This window comes from Ascaphus truei, chromosome 1, assembly GCF_040206685.1.
Source record: "Ascaphus truei isolate aAscTru1 chromosome 1, aAscTru1.hap1, whole genome shotgun sequence".
NCBI classification, from domain to species: domain Eukaryota; kingdom Metazoa; phylum Chordata; class Amphibia; order Anura; family Ascaphidae; genus Ascaphus; species Ascaphus truei.
The window spans coordinates 192,773,203-192,797,737 of NC_134483.1; the positions used below are offsets into that span (position 1 = coordinate 192,773,203).

General features: G+C 42.0%; 1 protein-coding gene across 1 annotated transcript in view; it reads left to right on the forward strand.

Annotated features, from left to right (window-relative positions):
• Positions 1–24,535, forward strand: part of LOC142469995 (kelch domain-containing protein 3-like) — a 123,097-nt gene that overhangs the window by 80,054 nt on the left and 18,508 nt on the right. Inside the window, exons 12-15 of the mRNA XM_075576832.1 lie at positions 4,260–4,345; positions 12,524–12,611; positions 18,225–18,273; positions 23,636–23,720. Of these exons, the coding sequence (XP_075432947.1) occupies positions 4,260–4,345; positions 12,524–12,611; positions 18,225–18,273; positions 23,636–23,720 (308 nt within the window). The remainder of the gene's footprint in view (positions 1–4,259; positions 4,346–12,523; positions 12,612–18,224; positions 18,274–23,635; positions 23,721–24,535) is intronic.

Genomic DNA, 24,535 nt, shown 5'->3' on the forward strand with positions numbered 1-24,535 from the left:
GTATAACCACTGTGTTGGTCCCTTACTGTGGTCCCCTCTCTTCTCTCCCTTATTTTATATGCTTTAAACGCCGTGGAGCCACAAGCAGAGCAACGCGCCAGAGGACCCCCTTTTTTCTACCAGTATCTACATAGAGGTTGGTGAATCACCTCTGAGAGACTCAGGCTGCGGAGCTGCATTGTACAAAGACTGAAGCTACATACTGAACAGTAGGATAACCCACTTTTGGCGCAACTTTTCTCTCTTTTATATTATTCCCTATTCCAGAGGCTAGCCTGTTGCTGTGGCTTGCCTATCCCTTTGGCTTCCCTGTTCCTGACCCCAGACCGTGACCCAGACCTCGCTGCCTTCTGCCTGCCCTGACCTTTTGCCTGTTGCCTGGATTCTGCACCACTGCTGCCTACCCTGACCCTTTGCCTGCTTACCGACCATGGATACTCTAACAGGACTCTGTCCCTGGGCCTCTCCCGGTTAATTGGCATCACTACCTCAGCCCTCGGGTCTGCTTCCTGATCGGAGAGGAGCATCGTCACATTGAGCACCCCTGGTTTAGACTATCACTGACAAGGTATGCAACACTAAAATGCTAGAGCAGTATTTTTCAACAGGGGTTCCTAGAAACCCATAGGTTCCCCAGACATTCCTAAATGGTTCCCTGCAATTTTCAGGTCATTTGAAAATTGTACCAAATACAGAAGAATTTACAATGCATCTGACCTCACAAACAAACTAACTAAATAATCTCTCATCAAGCGCTAACCTAAACCAAATAATGTGATGTGCTAATTAGAACTAAATAGTGAGAAACAACCTTAATTGACCTTAAATTAATAAGTTAATGGTGATGTGATCATGTGCTAATAGCAAAAAAGCTGCCAAGGGGAACTTCATAAAACAGATGATCCCAGGACCTGTTGGAAAAAGTAGCAAACACAAAATATGCGTATTCCGGCGCTGATATGATATAATGTCCAAGATATCATAGTCCAAAAGATAGTCCTTGGGTATAGGGCGAAATCTGGAGTGGACTGTTGGAATAACCAAAAGAAGTCCTGGACAGATGAATGGGTCCCTGTGAGGTATCTCCAATCCTGAGGTAATCCTGAGAAATAAACAGAGGACACACCAATTGCGCAGTACCTAAAACAGGGACATATAACTAGAACATAATAGACCATACTCACAAGAAATGAATCTTGCTCAGACAGAGGAAAGAATCTGTTCTTGTGCCGTGTCTTCACCTCAATCTTCCACGGTCCCCACGTGGTCTGACCGGATGATTTCCCTTCAGATGATCCTCAAAATTCACAGATTACACCAATGACAGCGACACCCAGTGATAAAGGGAAAAGGACACAGCCTAGTGTAATACGAAACAACACCTTTAATTTAAAAAACAGCAAAACTACCCACACCTACAATGTGTACGTGGTCGCTGAACAACTCACGGATGCCGTCCACAACATGCAGTGAAACCGACCGGCTGGCGCGCACGAGAACTTCCACGGCTCGCCGATGATGACGTCAGCGACCGGCGTCTCACCTCCAGCGTCGGGCGGCAACAGTGGCTGAACAGGCCCACACAGTACTAAGCTCCTCTTCCCTACGCGTTTCGTGACGGAACATCACTTCCTCAGGGGATGGTGGAGCTTAGTCAGAGCATCATTTTTATAGTAAAAACACCTCCCACAAAGGGGCTGGTACGTTGGAGTGACTGACAGGCAGTGTGACAGACAGATATCAGCAATCTGACTACAGATTGCAAATGGGGTCAATTATGTCTGTGAACACATGACTGTGAATACACACAACAGGGTGAACAATAACAATAATAAAATAAAACATATTTAAGCATAAAAATACATTAAAACACATTAATGAATTTACATACACTTGATGGAATGAAATTGATAAAATCCATAATACAAATTTAAGGATCTTTTAAAAGGGACGCTAGTTCAAACTCAATATTTAACCCTAAGGGGGATAAGGTTTTTAACATGTAAATCCAATCATTTTCACATCTGGACACAATGTTTAGTCTGTCACCCCCACACCAATTAACCTTGGGGTTATCAATGCCCATGCAGATAAGGCCATCTGGATTTTGGTTGTGTTTTAATTTAAAATGATTAGAGACACTATCTGTCTCGAGACCTCTCTTGATGTTATATATATGCTCAGCGAATCATCGCTTAAGAGGTCTCCCAGTCTGGCCAACATACTGTAATCCGCATGGACATTGTAAAAGATATACGCAAAAGTTGGTTTTACAGTTGATAAATGTTTCAATATCATAACTGATACCAGTTACATTAGATTTACTGTAAACTGTTTGCTCTTTTTGCTATATTTACATCCAATGCATTTAAGGCAAATATAATAGCCCTTACGGTTATTAAGCCATGTGACATGGCGGTCCCGAAGGTTGTCAAAAGGGCAACTTGGGGACAAAGTGGATTTAAAATTCTTGGCTCGTCTGTATATTATTTGAGGTCTATCGGGGAGACAAGTTTTTAAAATTGGATCTTTTAGGAGAATCCCCCAATGTTTCCTGAACACTTGGGATATGACTGGGGCTAAACCACTAAATTGAGTTATGAATGTGGGAAAATTTTTCCTGATCTTTAAATTGTGGTTTCTTGTCTGCCTCCTTTGAGACAATGGTGGCCCTATCCAGATGCACTATTAGGGAGGGTTGGGGTCCCTCAGAATTTCACATAGGGTTCCTTCACCAAAAAAGGTTGGAAACCACTGGGCTAAGGCAACCTCTATGCGTCACCATGGTGAAATTAGTGAACATCATAAACTAATTTAAGTGGGATAAAGGAAGGAGCGCAGTAGCCAATTAGAGAAAGGGAGATAAGAAATATAGGTGAAAGTGTGACCTCTTGTCATTTACTTTAAAAAAAGAAACCATAAAACCCAATGTAAGACATAATTTTATTGTATTTTATACTATTTTGGTACATTCAGCTAAGGGAGTATGGTTAATCATTAGAACTATTCATTAGAATTTGACTTTTTTTCTGTAGAAATTCTGATTACATTGACTTATTCATTCATAATTTACCACTTTTTGCTTTTTTAGTAAACAAACAAAATGTGTTCACTAAAATATAACATATTTGATACTTTGTCTAATTAGAAAATACTCTATTCAACAAAAAGGAAACAATAGAAATGCATGCATGCATTGTTTCACATGACCAACTGTTCTTTTATTTGTCATTCTAGAATGTGACAAGCACACATTTAACGGGCTAGGCATAAAATTACGGTAAAAATCATTAAAAAAAACTAAAGCAGTAGTAATTGCAATATATTGTGCACTGAAAACACAAAACAATGTTTAGGGCCCTATAAAGAGATCTTTTGTCAGGATTAACAAACAATTGCTTTCTATTTTATTTATTGTTGAATACCGTTCTCTGGAGGTGCCTTTTTCAAGCAGCAATATTTCTTTTGATAGTATTATGCTATATACTGTTTCATCAAAGATCATACTCCCAAAATGGACAGACAGTTTCTGTGTTACAAATGCTAATCACTAGCCAATTTTCTACTGGTTCTGTCTCTCATCTAAAACGGTGTACGTGAAAACATCTTTTGTAATAAGATAAGATACACTCTCTGTCCTACATTGGGGGTAGGGAGATGGTAAATTAAATGTGTTTCACCCAATGCATACATGTCAGAACTCATACAAAGGTTTACATCCCCTACGTTTCTCTTGAGTATGATGTAAGTGCTGATCAAAGTAACTTTTTCTGTTTTAACCAGACATTAAAAAAGTTACGGTGGGTAAAAAAAAAAGTGACAGAAATCCTCCACAGTACAGTGTACAGCAAATAAAAATATTACGCAGCTTTTTCATCACAGCCTGTGTTATACGGCAGGCATAAGCTTATAGGGATCCATGTTTAAAAAAAATGGACTAGAAGTAAAGAGTGATGCACTGAGTGCTCATTTGCATATAAGTACCCAGAATCCCTGGCTGCAATGGAAGCACTATGCTAAGAGATAATTAGGAAAGACCATGTTGCAGACCTGTTTTGAAACTTGCGAATTGTACACTCCAGTAGTCATTTTTAATTGCTTTTTTGAAACTTATTATGAGAGAATGAACCCCTGATCCAAGCACCATATCCCCATGCTCTGTTTGGACTTTGAATTAGGACCATACCCCCATCAGAATAAAAGCTTATTTCAAAAATGTTCCTCTGTATTGAAAAGTAACATCTACTTTTATTTTACAGCAAAGATGAAATGGAAGATGCCACTTTATTTTGGGGTCCCTCCAGCATGCAGATATAACCATACAGCTTTTGTGCTACACAGCCATGTAAGTTTATACACTGTACCCGTCACAATTGCATTCAACATTGCATGACCTGCAACACTTAAGTATTCGACACATAGGGCCAGATTCAGCAAGCTCTGATGCAGAGTATCAAACCCAATCCAGGGTTAACTGCCATACAAGACAATGGGGCCTATGCAGAGAGCAGCGAATTTTCGAAATTCGCCATTTTTTGGAGATAATCGCGCAGAAAACAGCAGAAAATGGAGATTTCCGAAAAACGCGCCAATTTTTCTTTTCTATTTGTAAAACTCGCCTCGCGGCTGGCGAAAACCTCAATCTCGCCAGTTTTACAAATATCCTAATGCAGAGAGCCGCGAACGGCATCTAGCGGCTGTTCGCGCCAATAAAATGGCGCTATTGTCTCCTTTTTCCCTCGCCAGAAAAAATTGGCAAGAAGCGGCCGCTCGCGGCCATTGCAAAGGGAAAAAAAAAGGCGCGCATTTGTTTTTACAAGTTTCTGAAGCGCGCATCTCGCCAATTTAAACTCGCCAGACGCATCCATGTTAAACATAGCAGAATTCCCACTTTTCTGCATATGGAGAATAAAACTCTCCAAAAAAGCTACTTTTTAATAAATTCGCCATTTTTCAAATTCGCTGCTCTCTGCATAGGCCCCAATGACAGTTAAGGCCAGATCGTGGTGTGATGCCCCACATCGTAGCTTAGTGAATTGCAGCCATAGTGTTATATGGAAGAGCATGTGAGGAGAAGGTGGTTAGATAGCAACGTAGGCTTGAGATTCACTAAGCTCCAATAATGGGTATCAGAGCTCCATCCTGTGTTACCTGCCATTCAAGTCAATGGCAGTAAACACTGGGTTGGGGTGAGATACCCACATCAGCGTTTAGTGAATCCCAGCCATAACGCATCTCTTTGGAGGCCTGTTGAAGTAGTCAATAAATGTGATTTAGTACACAGTACCAACAGAAAGTAAAAATATGTGAGAATATGCGGAAATCTATCATGGGATTACATATAATGAACTCCATAAATAAAAGCAAGTGCTCCACCGTTGTTAGTAAAGCCGTCAAAAGAACATTCTCCATGATAGAGCTCCAAAATGCACATAGCATAATAACATTATATATTGACCATAACATTTAAGGCTTAACAGGTTACATATCAAAGAGAAAGCAGCAGAAAAACAAAGAAATAAACAAAAAATAAAAACGGCAGGATTTACATTATTAAAGCATACAACAGAAATTCCCCAATTTACAACGTCTTAAATATAGTGCTATAAAGTGGGTCCAATGGGCTGTTACAAGGACAATAATTCACGCTGCCCCTTATTATTTTTGTAAAAAAAAAACTGAAGTAGTTTACCTCCAGAGCAGAACCACGCTACCTTTAGCTCGCAGAACTGCAGTTTGTGGGAGATTATATTTTCCCCCCAGAAAACAAAGCACTCCAGAAGCCGAATAGAAAGAAAGAGCATGACATACTTTGCATCTTTCTATTTAGGGAGCCCACTGGCCATATTTTTGTTGTTGTTGCAAGAAAAACATGCAAATACATCTGTATTTAGCAGCCCGGAGTTGCCAGAGCTCAATGTAGCATTTAAAAACTGTATTAGTGCTCTGAGTAAATGACCTGCATGCGGGTAAATTCACACCAGAGCAGTTTGGTTAAACTTATGTAGCCCCCTTTCCCTATGGCCAAGGGAAACATGCGGTCAACTATGCGTGCTGCTGTACCTGTATGCTCATTTAGGCCTACGCCTCCACTTATGGGAGCCTGGAGTGAGCTCTATCTCCTTGTGCACAGCACCTCCACCTATGAGGGATCCCAGCATTGGCGGGGTAACCTCTCACAGGAACCAATACAACCACAGTAAGCAATAACACAACACAATATATGTAACTGGTCTTTGCTGTAACAATACTACACATATAACACACACTACTATGTAACACAGTATAGTGCAGTGACCCCAACACTTAGTGCTTCACCCAAAGTACTGAGGGTGCTGTGGCACTAGTAATCCCTGGTGTCCGTCCCAGCAATCCCACCCAAATGTGAGGTGGTGCTACCCCCTGCAGATGTTGGTGCACGTTGGGTACCTGTCTGGGTAATCCAGTACCCAGATGCTGCTTGGCACGGTGCTTTGAAGTGGGTCCCACGCAGCGGAGCCTCTGACACAATTCACCTCTCTCCTAAGGGTCCCGATTCTCCTTGTGGGGTGAGCTCCAGCCGGAGTGTCTCACCCAAGTGTTCTGGGATACTGCAGCCTGGTCGCAGATCGCTGCATGGCCGTCCGCCACTGGCGCAACAATACTAATAAAGGAATGGTCCCTATCTTGGACCTTCTCTGCAATACTGCCCTTCGGGTGTCTCAGGGCCTGACTGGGGCTTAGGGGCAAAGTTCTGGCCTAGTCCAAGGGCTGCTGGCACCCTGGACGCATTCGTCCTCTCTTCCGGCTCCTGCTAGACTCACTTCGCGGGCTCTCAGAACGTGGAGGATATCCTGTTCCTCCTCCTGCCAGAGTCCCATTAGCTAGGACAGTCCCCAGTGATATTTCCCTCCCAATTAAGAATTCTGGGACATGTAGTTCCGCTGTTGCATATGCAGAGCCATTCCATGATGGCAGCCGCACTCCTGACACTGCGCATGCGCACTTAACAACATTGCCGCCCCCACACTCCCGATTGCGCGGAGCTCTATTGAAAGCTGGGCCGATCCCCGCACCGGAGGTAGGTTATAACAATGTTTGTTGCAAAATAAATGATCTTTTTAATAAACTATATAGAGTCTGCTAAAATTGTGGCATTCGTACATGCTGTTATTAGATTGATTTATTCTACTTTTCCTTTGGCTGTGGCTTTCTATATCTTAAGACTAGTTGTGCGTCCATTTAATTGTAAATGCAAGTTTAGATATACAGTACCAGTTAAATTGGATTTGAAGGGCAGGTTACATTTAGCCCACCTGACATACAGCTCTAGCAATACCAGCATCAGAGGGCTTCCATTATCAAAGGGCTCTTGTCAGAGAGAGAAGGATCTCTGACAGGTCTGTTACTATTCCATTTATTGTGAGTGATACCTACAGTATTTAGAGACTATTGTTTGCACATACATTAATTCATTTATTGGTCTGCACTATTATTTCTTCAACTTTTTTCCCTGCATATTATCTCGAGATCTGAGCACTCCCCCCACCTGGAAGACATCGCAAGAATTCTGGAGTGTAGAGCTGCTGTTTATATTATTCACTTTTTTGGTGAAGGATATTGTATTCACTATATTTATTTATATATTCTTTGAAGTTCACATTTATATATCACTTTAGTAATTTATATCACTTTAATTAGTTCACTATTAGAAGCGCCCGGTATCATTTTTCTTTGTTACATTTAAATACTGACTTTTTCCTAGTCCTCAATATGTTTAGCAAGGAGAGCAGTGAACCAGTGACATAGGGCCTTATTCAGAGAACATTCATAAAAAAATTCGCCAGGGAATTTAAAATGAATGTTTATTGGGCGTTGCTATCACGGTATTCAGAAAGGCTCGAATACCTGTGATAGCAAAATGCCCACAACTGGCGAGTTGCTGCCAGCGAGAACATCGAACCTCTGAAAAGGCAAAAACCAGCGATTCATTTCTGTTGCAGAGAGAGCTGCTCTGAGAGAGCCGCCTCTCCCAGCGGAAATGTCGCCCAAAATTTATTTATTTAAATATACATTCCTTTAATAGTGTAGAGGTGCAGGGGGTCTCCGGAGCTGAACCATGTTGGTTTTATGTCCGGGGACCCCTGCTTCCCGAGATACAGGCCTCTTTATGGGGTGCCGGTATCTCCTATGCAAGGAAATGTCCCGGTCACGTGACGCGGGACATTTCAATGCAGAGGGATACCGGCACCCCATAAAGGGGCCTGTATCTTGGGAAGCAGGGGGTCCCCGGACATAAAACCAACGTGGTTCAGCTCCGGAGACCCCCTGCACCTCTACACTATTAAAGGAATGGATATTTAAATAAATATGTAAAAACACATCAATACACGCCCCCCCCCCCCTGCCCAAATCCATACAGTACAGTAATGGGCAAATTAACTATTATCCAGATATGGATAATATATTATTTGCCCATTATTAAACACTGCAGTCGCATACATAAATAAAATAAATAAATACAGTTATACTTACCACAACAGCAGGTCCCTCTGTCCTCCGTTGCCAGAAAGCATATATTGAAAAAAAATACATTCTAATGGTCCCTAAACCCTTAATCACCTACCCACCCTGACCCGTGAGGCCTAAGCACCCACCCCAGACTGACTATACCCACCCTATACACATTGAGTAGTATAGTGGTACATCATACCCATATAATAATAATATGGGCATGATAAGCCTGTATAGCACTCAATGGGCACCCTAATAAAAATACAGTAATACACAAGACACACAGTAATAAAACCTAACTATACTCCCAAAAAACACACTTCACTAAATAAAATCAGTAGCCAGCTAATCCAATCAATAGAAGCAATTACAACATCAACAATGAATTAATTAAACCATTACCCAATCAAACCAATTAATCCCTAAAGCAACTCAAAATGAATAGTAACACTAACCAATGTAAACAATGAATTAATCCTACATTAATTAATGTAAACATTAAAAGACAAATAAATACATTAAAACTATCTCAGAAGTATCCATAAAACACATTAGCTAACATAATATAACATTAAGTACAAGCGAACACCAATCGCAAACCTTTTCTTACATTAACCATAAACAAACAATCACATCCAAATCAATAACTGCAATAACAAGCGAGAAATGCCCCCCAAATATTGGCATAATAATGTATTAATCTGTACCATAAAGAGGTACAGATTAATATATTATCAGTCAATGTGCATGACACAGAAAATAAAAAATCACATCCAAAGAATAAACCTGTAAAAAGAGACATTTACAAACATTGAATATGTTAGAAGCCATTAGAAGCGGTGGCCCTCTGACTCCCGGGGTAACAGGAAGCTCACGTACATTGAAGGCCTCCAACAGCATCCGATGCCATCCGCCATCAGGATCCAGCTCAGGTACCCCAATCTTCTTTTTTCTTTCTTTACTCACCGTCTTCTATCTTCATCTGTAACCATTTCTTGTTCTTCTTTATCTTCTTTCTTCATCTGTCAATCCATAAAACCCCATGTTAAATCCCAGCCGATGCTGGGAACCAATTCCACATGCTGATTGGCTGAAATACCTTGTGACACAGCGGCCATCTTGGATTTACCGACGTCATGTTAAAGGTAAAGGAAGCACAGCCATTCTGATTGGCTGGCATCATTCCCTTTAAGTGACGTCACGGCAAAAAAAAAAAATTAAGTCTGCACATGGTTTTAACAGCCAATCAGGTGGCTGTTAACCATTGTGAGGGTAAATGTGACGTCACAAGCCATATTTAAGGCCGTGACGCCTCATTTGAGCCCAAGAAGCCGACGAGACAGCATCGGCTGGGATTTAACATGGGGTTTTATGGATTGACAGATGAAAAAGAAGATAAAGAAGAACAAGAAATGGTTACAGATGAAGATAGAAGACGGTGAGTAAAGAAAGAAAAAAGAAGATTGGGGTACCTGAGCCGGATCCTGATGGCGGATGGCATCGGATGCTGTTGGAGGCCTTCAATGTACGTGAGCTTCCTGTTACCCCGGGAGTCGGAGGGCCACCGCTTCTAATGGTAAGTAACATATTAAATGTTTGTAAATGTCTCTTTTTACAGGTTTATTCTTTGGATGTGATTTTTTATTTTCTGTGTCATGCACATTGACTGATAATATATTAATCGGTACCTCTTTATGGTACAGATTAATACATTATTATGCCAATATTTGGGGGGCATTTCTCGCTTGTTATTGCAGTTATTGATTTGGATGTGATTGTTTGTTTATGGTTAATGTAAGAAAAGGTTTGCGATTGGTGTTCGCTTGTACTTAATGTTATATTATGTTAGCTAATGTGTTTTATGGATATTTCTGAGATAGTTTTAATGTATTTATTTGTCTTTTAATGGTTACATTAATTAATGTAGGATTAATTCATTGTTTACATTGGTTAGTGTTACTATTCATTTTGAGTTGCTTTAGGGATTAATTGGTTTGATTGGGTAATGGTTTAATTAATTCATTGTTGATGTTGTAATTGCTTCTATTGATTGGATTAGCTGGCTACTGATTTTATTTAGTGAAGTGTGTTTTTTGGGAGTAAAGTTAGGTTTTAATACTGTGTGTCTTGTGTATTACTGTATTTTTATTAGGGTGCCCATTGAGTGCTATAGAGGCTTATCATGCCCATATTATTATTATATGGGTATGATGTACCACTATACTGTACTACTCAATGGGTACAGGGTGGATATAGTCAGTCTGGGGTGGGTGCTTAGGCCTCACGGGTGAGTGAAGGGGGTATTAGCCCTAAGGATGGGTGTTTAGACCGCTAAGGTAATGAAGGGGTTAACTCCCCCCCGCAACCCCCCCGCAATGCCTAAACAGCCACTAAGGGCCAAATTCCCCCTTCACTCACCCCCGCTAGCCACAGTATTGCATTGTACTCTATGTTTATTACAGTAAGCCTGGTACGGGTGTTTAACCTCTTCATTGCCTTAGCGGTTAGCCGCTAAGGTAATGAAGTTGCTGTACATGCATGTTTCCTGCCTCGGATGCATGCCGGGGGGGTCCGGAGCTGCTATTAATAGCTATCAGCTCCGGAGACCCCCGGCATCAATCCGAGGCAGGAAAGGGGCCTGATTTCTTCTAAGTCCCGACTCATCGCAGCTCATCGAGGCCATCTCCCCACCAATTGTCCAACAATTTTGTGGGGAATTGGATTTGAGGAGAAAATTGTTTTTTTAGGCCTGCGATGGCCTGCGATGGGCCGCGACATCCGACTCGCGGGTCTCTGAATAGCGGGAGTTTATCAACCCTACCGAAAATGGTCGATAAGGGCCTGATTGCTGCTCAGTCAGCGAATTTCGGACGAGATAAAATTTTGCGTCGATACAGGCCGTTATCGAGCACTTATCGAGGCTATCTGAATACCAGTAGCCATTTTGGTCGATAAGTGCTCAATAAGGGCCTTATCGAGGCTTTCTGAATAAGGCCCATATTGTGTGAAACCTGTCTATATATAAAAGCAGACCAAGGGGCTGACTCTACATGTGCCAAAGCGGCTGATTGGGCCATTTCAAGTTCCCCCTTGATATCAATTGGGTTGTTTTCAGCAGAAATTCCCAATCGGCAACTTCCACACATATTGAATCAGTCCCTAAGTTTTGTATTTTTTTTTAAAAACTACAGGGTACAACTTAAAATATATACAATTCTATTCATGTTCATAAACATTACTGTGTTTGGGTTGCATCCTTTTATACACTGCTTACTGTACATATATTTGTAAAATAGTGGTAATTGGGATTTTATGTCTTCGGCATGACTGCTCTGCTGTTACTGGTTTAAAAAATTGTCTACTAATCTCAATAACCTCAAAACTTCCAGCTCAGAAAATAGACATTATTTTCCTACATCTGAGTGCTATCCCATTATATACTATTTGGGGATCTTTTATAAATGTTGACTGCAGATTAAAGGCCATTAAACATTAAAGGCCCGCACCCAACTCCGATAATTTATTGAGATAAAAGTTATTATCCAAAATGTATTGCAAAATGTATTAGTGAGTAAAGCTATTTCAGTGGTGGAAGCTGCTTCTTTTGACTCTCTGCATCAGGTTACCACAATACCACCTATAGTTTACACTGGCCTGTTATACTGTTTTCTTTATTTTTCTGATGTAATAGTTATTGGCTGACATACCGTTTCAATAAAAAAAAAAAAGATTATTTTGTTTGTTTTGCAAAATCCTAATCCCATTTTTTAAATCTTTCTGATACATTTGTTGGAGCACAGCTATGTTTAAATATGTGTTTAAGCGTTTAGGAACGTGTGTATTCTTTTATAGTTCTGCCCATCTATCGCTGCTGAATACCTGTTTGTAATGTCTCTGCTTCCTTGATTCCCAGGGACAGCCTTTGCTCCTTCTTCATCCTCTCTGCAAGTCCCAAAACAATAGATAAGTGTGTATTTTAATACATATTTGTATCTTTATTATATTTTTCATATTCTGTGAAATCAAAAAGCTATTTGTGTTTGGAGGAAGGAACGAAGAAGAAGACTTCAATGACGTCGTGGGGATGAGGCTCATAAACCCTTCGGACAGAAAACCCAGTGAGTTTCATACTTCAGTTTAACAGTTTTATATTGTGATAAACGTCTCATTAAGGGGCACATGCATCAGATGCCAGTACAGGTTATCACACCTGTTCACATTGAATTGAATCGGAGTTAACGCAGAAACAGGTGCAATATCCTGTAGCAGTACTTAATGCATGTGCCCCTAATGATACTATTTGAATCAACTCTGGAAAGTTATGAAAAGTGTCACAGCTTTCTTCACCCTAATAATAAAGGATGTAGAGTTGGCTGACCCGGTATGAAAAACCCCACTGCAAATGCCTCTTCGGCTAACATTTAAATAAGCATGCAAATTAGTAAATCGTAAACAGTATGAATTTCCAGCGCTTGTAAAGTATTGAAGATAAAGTACATTTTGTGCAAAAAGTAATTGTATTTTTAAATATGATTGCAAATAAATAATACCTCATTGCAAAACCTTACCGTAGGACTTTAAGGGCAAGTCCATTATTCTCGTGCACCCTATTTCAACAGGGTTCAATGTTATCTAGTTTATTAGTGTAGTGAAGTCTGCCCCTTTTCTCTTTATAAGCAAATTAGTAATTTTCGCTATATTACCCATGAGCATGTATGTGTATGCGCACTGTGGTTACAGAGTCTTCTCAGCGGCCCTCTTGTGGTCTGTCTTGCTTATGCTTCGATTTGGTCTGCAGTTCTTTGTTGATTGATATGTATAGAGTTGCCATTGCATCATGTTGCTGAAGCAGAATAAAGTTCCCACTGCTTGTTTTTTGACTAAGCACACTCTCCTCACACAAACACTCAAAAGGTTTGTTGCAATGAGGGTGAGATCCTGCTGTTAATGACAGAGCAGCAGGTGTTATGGAATCTTTAGTAAAGAAGCCTATATAGGAAAAACGGGAGCATATCAGAGAGTTCACCACCATTGACAGTCGAAAGGTGGACCCTAGAGCAGTGGTCCCCAACTCCAGTCCTCAAGTACCTCTATCAGTCCAGGTTTTAAGAATATCCTCACATTAGCACAAGTGGCTCAATGGTTTTGACTGAACCACCTGTGCACAAGCACGGATATCCTTAAAACCTGGACTTTTTGGGGGTCTTTGAGGACTAGAGTTTGAAAACACTGCTACAGAGACCTGGTTGTGATTCTTAAAACATAGTACATAGTAGAGGCAGTGGAGCTATTCACCTAAAGAATAACACCATCGTGCGCTCTGGTATGCGTCCAAACAATTATGAAGTCAATGTGCCCGGTTGGGGGGGGGGGGGTGGGGGGAGGGTATGAGCAGAGTTTGAACGGGAGCAATTTTGTGTTCTGGAGATATAGACGTAAGGCAACCGATCTGCTCTTGACCACAGTGTAACTCCGACAAATATAAACAGACTGTGATGGCTTCTAAGGGCTAAGTGCAGGATATTGGAGGTAAGGAAAAGCCTTCTTACCTCCTGTTTTGAATCCTTGTTGTCCTCATTGTCCCGCTGTTTGGTGGATATAGAGACTGCACGTCCGCGGAATACAGATACCTCCTTCCCCCTGTGGTGCCGCCGAGATCGAGAGATCAGCAAGCAAGGTTGAAAGAAATTCAGGGAACTCAAACGTTGTCCGGGCAATCCTCAAATAGGAAATTTCAAAAAGCAGGGTACCCAGGCATGGCAAATTGAAAAAGACTTTATTTAGAGCATAAGTGAGTGGTGAAGAATGACAGGGTAGTCCCCTCGCGCGTTTCACGCAACTATTTGTGTTTCTCAAGGAGTATGGGACTAGCAGGAAGCGAGCACCTTATAATGTGCTGAATAATTAAAAAAAAACACATCAGACACAGCTGAGTGTGGCTGTAATCAAGCCGACACATTAGTTAAATAAAAATAAACATATCACATAGGCTGAGACTTAAATAGAAAGTGCTACATTTTAAGCACGTTATCAGATATACAAGTAGCTCATATATTTTAGACCAAAAGGAAATGGTTTTAAAATGAAATTTAAATTTTACATGCATCGCTGTAAATACTTCTATATAATGAAACATACATATTATTCATCTAAATAAACTGGAACAAACTGAATCTTCAATACACCTGTTACAAATAATGGCTAATGATGAATATTTCAAATCTGAAACAAATGTATATTATTAGGGATAGACATGCAAATAAAGCTTAGTGAAAAGCTAACAGGCAAATTTGACAACACAATTAGTATCTATAGATCGCAATATAAGGATTTAATCTCCAAGAGAGAATAATATTCACCTGAACAGTCTTACAATGGGAAATGGTCCCACAAACATATGGCTTCATTTTGGAGAGGATGGTCCTGATGAAGTTGTTGGGAAGACAACCAAACTTTGCTGACCTTTGTAAATATGGGTCCCTCTTGCCTTTGTTTGTCTTCATGACCTTCAGACCTGTCTATTGTATTTTCTTACATGTGGCTTAACTGATACTATAAACAACTGGAAGGAAATGTGTCATCTTAGTCAAATAGTTTACAACTACCTGTAACATTTTGGTATTATGTCTGTGAGATGAGAGGTTCAGCAACAAAATCTATGGAGACTGATCCCATTGGTCATTTCAGAATAGATAAGACTGCAGAAGATCACAAGATTTGGTATGGTGTGTCATTTCTTGATCAAGTTACACAATACATTCCATAATCAGAATTATAGGCTAAAGCAGTAAAATTCCGGGCATTACTGAAATCACTGCTCTCTGATTGGTCAGAATTCCGGGCATTATTCATTCAGTAATGCCCGGAATTTTTGACAACTTGCCAACTCACATCAAAGCAGAGATGCAGGGGCTTGCGCTGAGAAAAAAACCCGGCAAGTTTAAAACTTAACTGCAGCACCTTCGCTACTCTCCTCACTGAGAACACTGAACACGGCAGCACAAGCAGCCTCTCTCCCTCTCTGATAGCTGCTAGTGCTGTCAGAAGCTGCCGTGTCCCAGCTGGTAACTTTGTTGCTTGCAAGAAAGTAGTAATATTTCTCACCACATCTATTGCCTGTGCTACTGTAACGTCATTTGTATTTCTTTTTATTTAGTTGTAGTTAATATCACTGTCCCCCCACTTCTCCCCTCCACCCACCTCTCCCCCTCCATTCCCCCCAATTCTCCCCTAACCTCTCTCTTTTCTCCCCTCACCTCTCCCCCCTCACCTCTCTCCCCCTCACACCTCTCTCTCCCCCCTCACCTCTCTTTCCCCCCTCATCTCTCTTTCCCCCCTCACCTCTCTCCCCCCCACCTCTCGTTCTCCCCCTCACATCTCTCTTCCCCCTCTCACCTCTCCCCCCCCCCCACACCGCTTCTCTCTTCCCCTCTGCTTCACCTCACTCTTCCCCTCTCCTTCACCTCTCTCTTCCCCCCCTCACCTCTGTCTTACCCCTCACCTCTCTCCCCCCACCACTTCTCTCTTCCCCCCTCCTTATCCTCTCTCTCCCCCCTCCTTCACCTCTCTTCCCCCCTAAACCTCCCTCTCTCTCGCACCACAGCCCTCTCACTACTTTACTTCTTTTTCCTACACAGGTATATACACTGATAAAAATCAATGACTACAAAAATTTATCTTTTTTTTAATGAAAAATGTAAAAAAAAATTAAATAAGCCTACATTTAGCCTATAATAGTAATAATCCCCTCAGAACAGGGCATTACTGGCCAATAATGCCCTGTTCTTCTGGGATTATTACTTAAATATCAACTCTGTACTTGGGCCACCAAAAGTGTGAGATTCCATGTCTAAGGTCTTCCTGACTCCTGTATCACTGACTGTTAATTTATAAGGGATCTGTCTGGATACCTAAGATAGCTGCCGACAGGAAGTGACCTCACATCCTAACTGAAGCTACCGTTGCCATCTTGCTTCCTGGCAATTCCTGCCCTAATTTCCTGGCAGGAAGTCAGCCTCTCTCTGGCCCTCTATTGCCAGCAGCTGCATTTGGCCTTTAAATAGCAGGCAGTTGCTCCCTGACATTACTCGTGCAAAGTACTCAGTACCTGTTCCTGCTTGAGCTCTGCCTTTGCCTCAGTGATTGCCTGACTGTGTTTATACTTCTGCTTGGACTTTACTACCCCTGCCTGCCACCTGCCTCAACCCCAGAACTGGACCTGACTACCCATGCCTATCGCCTGCCTTGACACCGAAAACGGACCTCACTACCCCTGCATCACAAGTCTCTGATCCCAGACCAATGTCGGTGTACTACTCCATACCTCTGCCCTTCGGGTTTGTATCCTGTCTTGCATTCAGCATCATTACATCATTGAACATCGTGCATATTTAGAACTTCAAGATACAGATCTCCAGAAGGGATAAAAATCTGTCTTTGAGATCTGACCCAACCCTCCTGTTCCTGATCTGCAAAAAATCATTGGCATGCAGGTCAGAGGCAGTTGCTGGAATCAGCAGCCGGATTTTTAGGTTCTAAAAGTTGATGTGCTTGTACCCGTGCTTGATTGGCTGAGTCAAATTTCCTATTACAATTTCCAGGAAGATATGAGACTGCAGAGTTAAAATGTTAAAGAAGAGAGCCCAGTGGGCCTGACATGGATTCTATTGTTATTGAGCCTTCAGATATTTCTGATTCTTGTGATCTGTGTATACTGTGATTGGACACTGAGCTCCTAACACGTCACCAATTTTTTAAAGGATGACTTGATGGCTGAAAATTTATTTTCATCTATATAATTTTATGGGCTGATCCATGGCAGTGGGCACCAAAGGGGTTAAGTCCCACCTTTTAGCTGGGATAGGACAGAAAAACCTGTAAGAGGTCCTAAATAGCCACACCTCTCCTCTACAGGTAGTCTTTTTTTCTGTCCTACCAAGCTGAGGTTGTTTGTTATTTTGTGGTCTGGAGTTTGGGTCTTACCTGACTAATTGCAGTCGATCCAGAGGGTGTTCTCACATCTATCTCCCTCTGAAGCTATTTTGATCCACACCCTACAGGGCTGCCTGTCAGGGGAAGCTCCAGAGTGATCTATGCTGCACAGGTCATTGCAACAGGAGTTTGTTACAGGATGTCCGCAGGACATCTCACAACTGCTCAGGCCTGCCTCATACCCTTTACCTGACTGTTTCCTCCCTCCAACTCCTATGTGACTCAGGCATGCTTTTCTCTCTGCTGTCTGGCACCCCTGTGATGTCACATGATTCAACCCGGAAGTCATGAGACCTCAGCATGGCTCCACTCTTCTGCTGTGTTTGTGAGAGGATGCAAAGGAGACTTCACGCAGCACAGCTGTGCTCTGGGGCGACCAGACCCTGGTTTATCTGGATGTAGATGGTGGAACACATTGACCAGGATTGAGGCTTGAAGATCCTGAGTCTTCACCCAACTCCTCTCCTTGGGCCCATACCCCTTCTAGTCCATTAGATATTATAGCGAGCCTCTGGAGTTACGAGAGTCCAGTATCTGGCATACCTCGTACTCAAGTTGACATCTTAGGTGGAGCATCATAGTGACCTGGTTCATCAGCCATTTTGGTTTTCTGATAGAACCTTTATAGAAGGTTATCAGCACATAATGTTAAATAGGCTAATGGAGCATAGGCAATCTGGTCAAGCGATCCCTCTACAGTGTGAAGTGAACATCCATCTAACTCTTACTTCTCTCTGCAGTCATGAAGGAAATTCTGTCAGAATGCGGAATACAAGGAATAGGAAATGGGTATGTATTTTTTTTTAAATTTTAATATGAATCATTATAAGGTGGTTGAAAACAGGATTTGTGTATTTGTTACATTTTGATCACATCTTATAAATCTCATTGCTCAAAATATTCAGATCTTCTCTTGATAACCTAAACCTGAGTTTTCTTGCACATTTACTTGAGTGCATTTATTCTTAGTTACAATAGACAACTGAAGATGTTACAGTGCTTGGGTTTACGTGTCCTTTAAATAAATAACAATGTATGTGCAATAATATGCAATTAGTATTTAATATGATTTGCTGGTAACAGAAAATTCTACTGTGTAGCTCCAGGAAGGGCTTTGAACATAGAACCAATGCAGTATAATGAAGGAAATAAAGCGGAGCGTGTGGAGTTAATACATAGAACAATAATGGAGGATATACAACAGGTTAGCAGGAGTGTGTCCACAGTATAAAGCGGTAACTACACAACCTAGCAAATGTCCAGTGTGGAGCAACAATGTACTCACGATAAGCACTGTATCCCTGCGTCCTCCTGGCTTCAGGTGCACCAGCGTGGTGACACCCTCCCTCTGTGGCGTCTCTCTGATCCGGAAGTCAGAGTAGCAAGGTAGAGGATCTGAAAGTCTGCCGCTCCTTAAAGGTACAGTGACTCACCAATGGGTAAAGATAAAAAACTTTTATTCAGGCTACATAAAATGGATACAATCCATGGACACGACAAAAAGAACCTCCTCCCACGCGTATCGAACAGCTAATGTTCTTTCTCAAGGAGTATCATTGATATGATTAGCTGGTATTACAATTCCAAAATGTAAACAAATCCCAAGCTATTTTAGGTGTTCATGTTTCATTTTTGTAAAACTAATCTGTAGTTTGTATTACTGTATGGACAATTAATCAAATAAGCCTCATTACTCAAACACAGCAAGTCTCAGTATACAGGAACTGATAAAGGTCCATGATGAAAAATAGCTAGAGTATGCCCTAAAAATTCAAATGTTAATCCAATATGCAGTAGAAAAGGATCCAAAAATGAATCTCACATATAAAAATTGACACAAGATAGGTCCAAAAAACTGTATGAGATATAGCAAGGATAATTAATACCTATCCACATAATATCAAAGCTATTGGAAAAGAGCAAAAACACAGGAAAAATAGAACATAACAAAACAAAAAAGGAAACCCCTGCAATAGGCTCGTTCCCACAGATACCCATGGTATCATGGTACTTCCTTTTCAATGTCCGTAAAGACGCAAAGGTTGCTGTAAAAGTCTTCGTCTCGCTTTCTGTCTCCTCTCCTTGCTGTATCCCTGTCTCCTCTCCCCTCCCTGCTGTCTCTCCTCCTGTTCTTGTAGTCGTTGCTGCACTTCCTCCCACCCCATGTGCACACTGCTCTTCATTTCCTCTTCGTTGTCATCCATCTATCTCCTCTTCTTGCTGTTTCTTGGTCTCCTTGCTTATCAACCCAGTAAGAGTTGAACCTTTGTACGGAAGCATATAACTCACAAACTGAAATTGACTGGTAATAGAGAAGAGATGATAGAGACTGAGTCACTACTGTCTCTCACACTCTCTCTTTCTGCCCCTCTATAGTAAGATCTTTGTCTCTCTGCCCTTTTTACTCTGCTTGCTTTCTGTATACTGTCCGTTTCTCATTGCCCCATTACTCTGCTTTCTTTCTGTCTCTATTTGCTGCCCCTTTCCCCAGGTTTCTTTCTGTCTCTGTCTTTTGCTGCCCCTTTCCTCTCGATATATAATAAAATGATCTTGTTTTGTATTTATTATTTTTTTGTTTGTGATACAAAGCCTTTTCCTACCTGCTCTATTGCCCACCTGATGGAAAATGACAGTGGAGAAAGGAAGGGCCATGTTTATGGAGGGGGAAAGGCTGCAAAATAAATTGCAGGAAGGAGTGAAACAGAGAGGTGAAGTGAGAAGGTCTAATTAATAGGGAAAGAGATAACTGTTCCCTTTCTGATCTATCTCTCTTTCTCCCCTTCCTCTCTATAACAATCACCTCCTTTCATTCACCATCACTAATGTGTCTCACCTTTCTCCTAACTATTCTCGCCACTCTCGAGACCTTCGCTCCATTGACCTCTCTGCTCTGGCATTTACCCTGTATGCTAACTTCTCTCCTTCCTCAGAACCTGAGAGCGTTATCAACTCTTACAACTCTATCCTCTGCAACCCACTTGATCTATTTGCCCATTCTCGGCTTTGGCACACCCGTCCCTCAGACCCTATAACCTGCAGCCTTGGCTAAATTCACAAGCACACTTCCTTTGCACTTTGTTCTCGCAACGCCTATGGAGGATATCTTGCATCAGCACGGTGCTGATTTTCTACACTTTGAATTTCCCTTTTACTTTTTCAACTCTGCTCTCTAATGCAAAACAACACTACTTCTCCTCACTCATCAACACTTACAAATCCAAACCACACCATCTTTCCTCTGTATTTGACTCCTCCAATTTTCTCCTCCCACTACCTTCTTTCCTTCACTTCTCCCAACCTCTTTAACAAGGTGTAGGCGATCTACATTGAGATTCCTTCTGTACCTTCCCCCTTCCGATCCACCTTCTACCTAAACCTCCTTTTTCCATTCCTGACTCTTTTTCTCCTGTTAGAGTTGGAAGTTTGTAAGCTGTCCTCTAACATTTTTTCCTCCTCTAAGCATGTGGTTGTCACACCTATTCTCAAAAACACCCTTTACCCTATGTTCCTTACTAACTACTGCCCTGTAACCCTCCTGCCTGTTGCCTCCAAACTGCTAGAACATATTGTGTTCTCCTATTCGGCCGCCTTAAATGTATTATATGTGAATCTAAGCTCCTCATATTTCCTCCTAAACCTGACCTAATTTGCTCTTTTTTCCATGATAGTAATGGTACTACCATATATCTTGTCGTCAAAAGCATGTTGCCTAGGTGTAACATTTGAGTCCTCCCTTTCCTTCACCATTCAAATTCACGCCATGGCTAAAATGTGTTTCTTGTTGTCAAGATCCGCCTTTTCCTCTGTCAATCGTATGTTATAACATGCCCTTGCTCTCTGATATGTTGATTGTAATTTTCTGCTAGCAGGCATCCCTGCCTCGTAACTTTCTACTAGAACAGTCCCTGGTTATCTCCTCCTTAAATATCTTACCTTGCTTCCCACCAAGTTTCAGATCACCTACAAAGTTCTCCTTACCTCCAAGGCTCTCCACTTGTCTGCTCCTCCCCACATATCAGCTTTGATCTCTTGTTATGTCCCTGCTCATCTCCTGCACTCTCCTCAGAACTGTCGACTTACCACCCCTATCACCTCTACTGCTCTCTCCCTTATACCTTTTTCGCTCACTGCCCCCTTAACAGTGGGACTCCCTCACGCTTTGTACTGTATATGCCAAGCCCCCTCTCCCCCCACCTTTGTCAAACCTTAAAGAGCCCTCTTAAATTAAGTGCAGCCCTGTTTCCCCTAGAACACAGGAAACTGCCTATTGCTGCTTTTATACCTGTTGGCTCCAGGAGCCTGAGCCTCTGCCATGGAGAGCCTGGGTTACTCTGGTGCAGCGCCTCCCCCTGTGAGGGATCCCAGCAGAGCAGATGCAGCCCTCACAGGACACAATAATAAACACCCACACAGTGTAAAAGAACGCAACCTTTACTGTAGTGCAATAGATATAGATCAAAGGATTACTCTCCCTTATGAGTAAGATACATATACACATACCACACACCTCGCAGGGCTTACTCCCCTGAAATGCTACCCACCACCATGTCCCACACTGAGTCCAGAGAAATGTGTATCTCACACAGAGTCCCCAAGAGTTCCACAGTATCTTAAGTCCCTTGGCCACTAGTCCCACAGTGTCCCCAAAGAACCCACCCTTATAGGTGTGATCAGTGCCTGGTTATAGACCGGTATGTTGGTGCACTTGTTGACCTTTACCTGCCGGGCGCGACAGCATCCGGTATGATGAGGCTTCACAAAGGATCCGCCGTTCCTCTCTCCCACTGCGACGTCATCAAGGTGATCCCACCAAGGCAATGTCTCTGAAGTCTCTTCAGTGAGGCCTGATCCCAAACCTCTCTTCAAGGAGTTCAGCGTCTGCTGTGTCCCTAATATATTTAGATACTACAGGGATCCGTTTCCTATGTTAGGGCTTGTCCCTGTAGCAGCCACAAGCTAGAGTTGACTCAGGGCCTATCTTGGGCCATAGCGTGGTATATGCTGGCCTAGTGTAGAGGCTTACTTGCCGTCTACATGGACCCTCTGTCCCCTACCTCTCCCTGTCACACTCTACCACGCTACCCCCGGTGACACACTTCCTTATTCTTCCCTGCAGCCCTTCTCCAGCTCCAATTGGCTCCCTGGCATCAGGTGGGACACTCCTAAGGCTCATGGGACTTGTAGTCTTTTCCCAGAGCCTTCCCTGATTGGCTAGCATTCGCACACTTTTCCACTGCTCATGCGCGACCTAGAATGGCCGCTGCTCTGCACATGCGCGAGCTTCCCCAAGATGGTGGCTCCCTCTGCAGTCACCCGAGCCCCCGGCGACGCGATCACCCTCTTGGCGCACACCGGCAACCTCCCGCTGCACACCCCCTCCCCCGGAGCTCCTGACACGCATGCACGCGCATCCGCACACCCCCGCAATGGGCTGCAACTCTCCTTACCAAATGGAGGTAACACAGCAAGGGGGCACAAACTCAGAGGGGGAACCTGGCTATAAGCATTTCAATAGCCTAGACTCATTGCTACTTTCCACACCCACAGTCGCTCCTACCAACCATTGTGGCCAAGCACTGCCATCTACACCACTCCCTCGCTTGCTGTCTCTGTAACTCTCCTATCCCTTAGCTTGTAAGGTCTTTGGGGCAGGGATTTACTTTCCAATTGTTTAATTTTATTTGTTGCACTTATTATACTATAGTTCCCTGAATTGTATTCTCTCTTTTGCAAAACGTTTAGTATGCTGTGGGAGCTATATAAATAAACATACAGTATACATACACATACATATGAAATTGTAGGTACTAGATGTAATGACGAGCATTATGATTGGAAAAAAATAAATATAATTTTAAGCATATAACTGTTTATTTTTCTAAAATGTTCTGCTTTTTATTTCAAATGTTAAACAGTTTATATTTCACAGTGTTTTTTAATTGTTCTCAATAATCCCAGTCTTACAACTTGCATCATATTATCACGTTAATGGGGCCGGTGTCAAGGGAAAACAATGAATTTTAAAAACACTTTTTTTTTTTTGCAATAATATTTGTAAGATGTAGGAACTGTGGTTAATTGAAATGCCTATTTATATAGCAAACTTATGTATAAAAAAATCTTTTACATTTTTCCTTTTCCTCTTCTGTAGATTTACTCCAACAAAAATCCCAAAAGTAAAGTATGAGTTAACTGAACCGCGACCTCCAAGTTCCAGTTCTCCGCATCCCAGTCCCGTAAGAAATTACTCATTTTTATGTTATATTTTTTTTTCACAATTTACCTTTTTCAGAAAGACAATTAGAGCAACCACATTTACTCCCATCTCTATACAAGTTGTAACTCCCTGAACAGAAAGTGCATCATTTATGAATCTGGATATAGTTCCTTATACAGTAATATAGTCAGAAAAAAGTAAAGTGCCACTAACCAGAAGGATGTTCAGCCAGTTGTCTGTAGACTTTTATATATCTATATCTATATATCTCTCTATCAGATGCAGGTCCAGTGACAGAGAGACAGCACACAAATGTATATTCCAAAGATGTGTATTGAAAATACAGTGCACCACAACCGACGTTTCGGTCCACATAGATGGACCTTCCTCAGGGTTGTGCGGCAAACAACTGATCGTGACACACTTATACAGGTGCACCGACGAGTATTCTAAAACTTGCCTTAGAAAATCTGGGGCTATCACCAACAAGATCGAGGTACATGCTGCAACATTTCAGTGACATTTCTGCAGAGACTAATGGCCCATCGGATTAACAGCGGGGGTCCCTGGCAGTCCCATTCAAACTGAATGGGACTGCCAGGGACCCCTGCTGTGTTAATCCGATGGGCCATTAGTCTGTCTGCAGAAATGTCACTGAAATGTTGCAGCATGTACCCAGCACGTACCTGGGTCTTGTTGGTGATTGCCCCAGATTTGTTTTAGAATACTTGTCGGCACTACAGTATATACCCACACCAGAGTGCATACTATCACCTGAACAAACAATTAAAAATCACAAAAACCCACCAGCTGCAGTGAATTGGTGTTGTATGA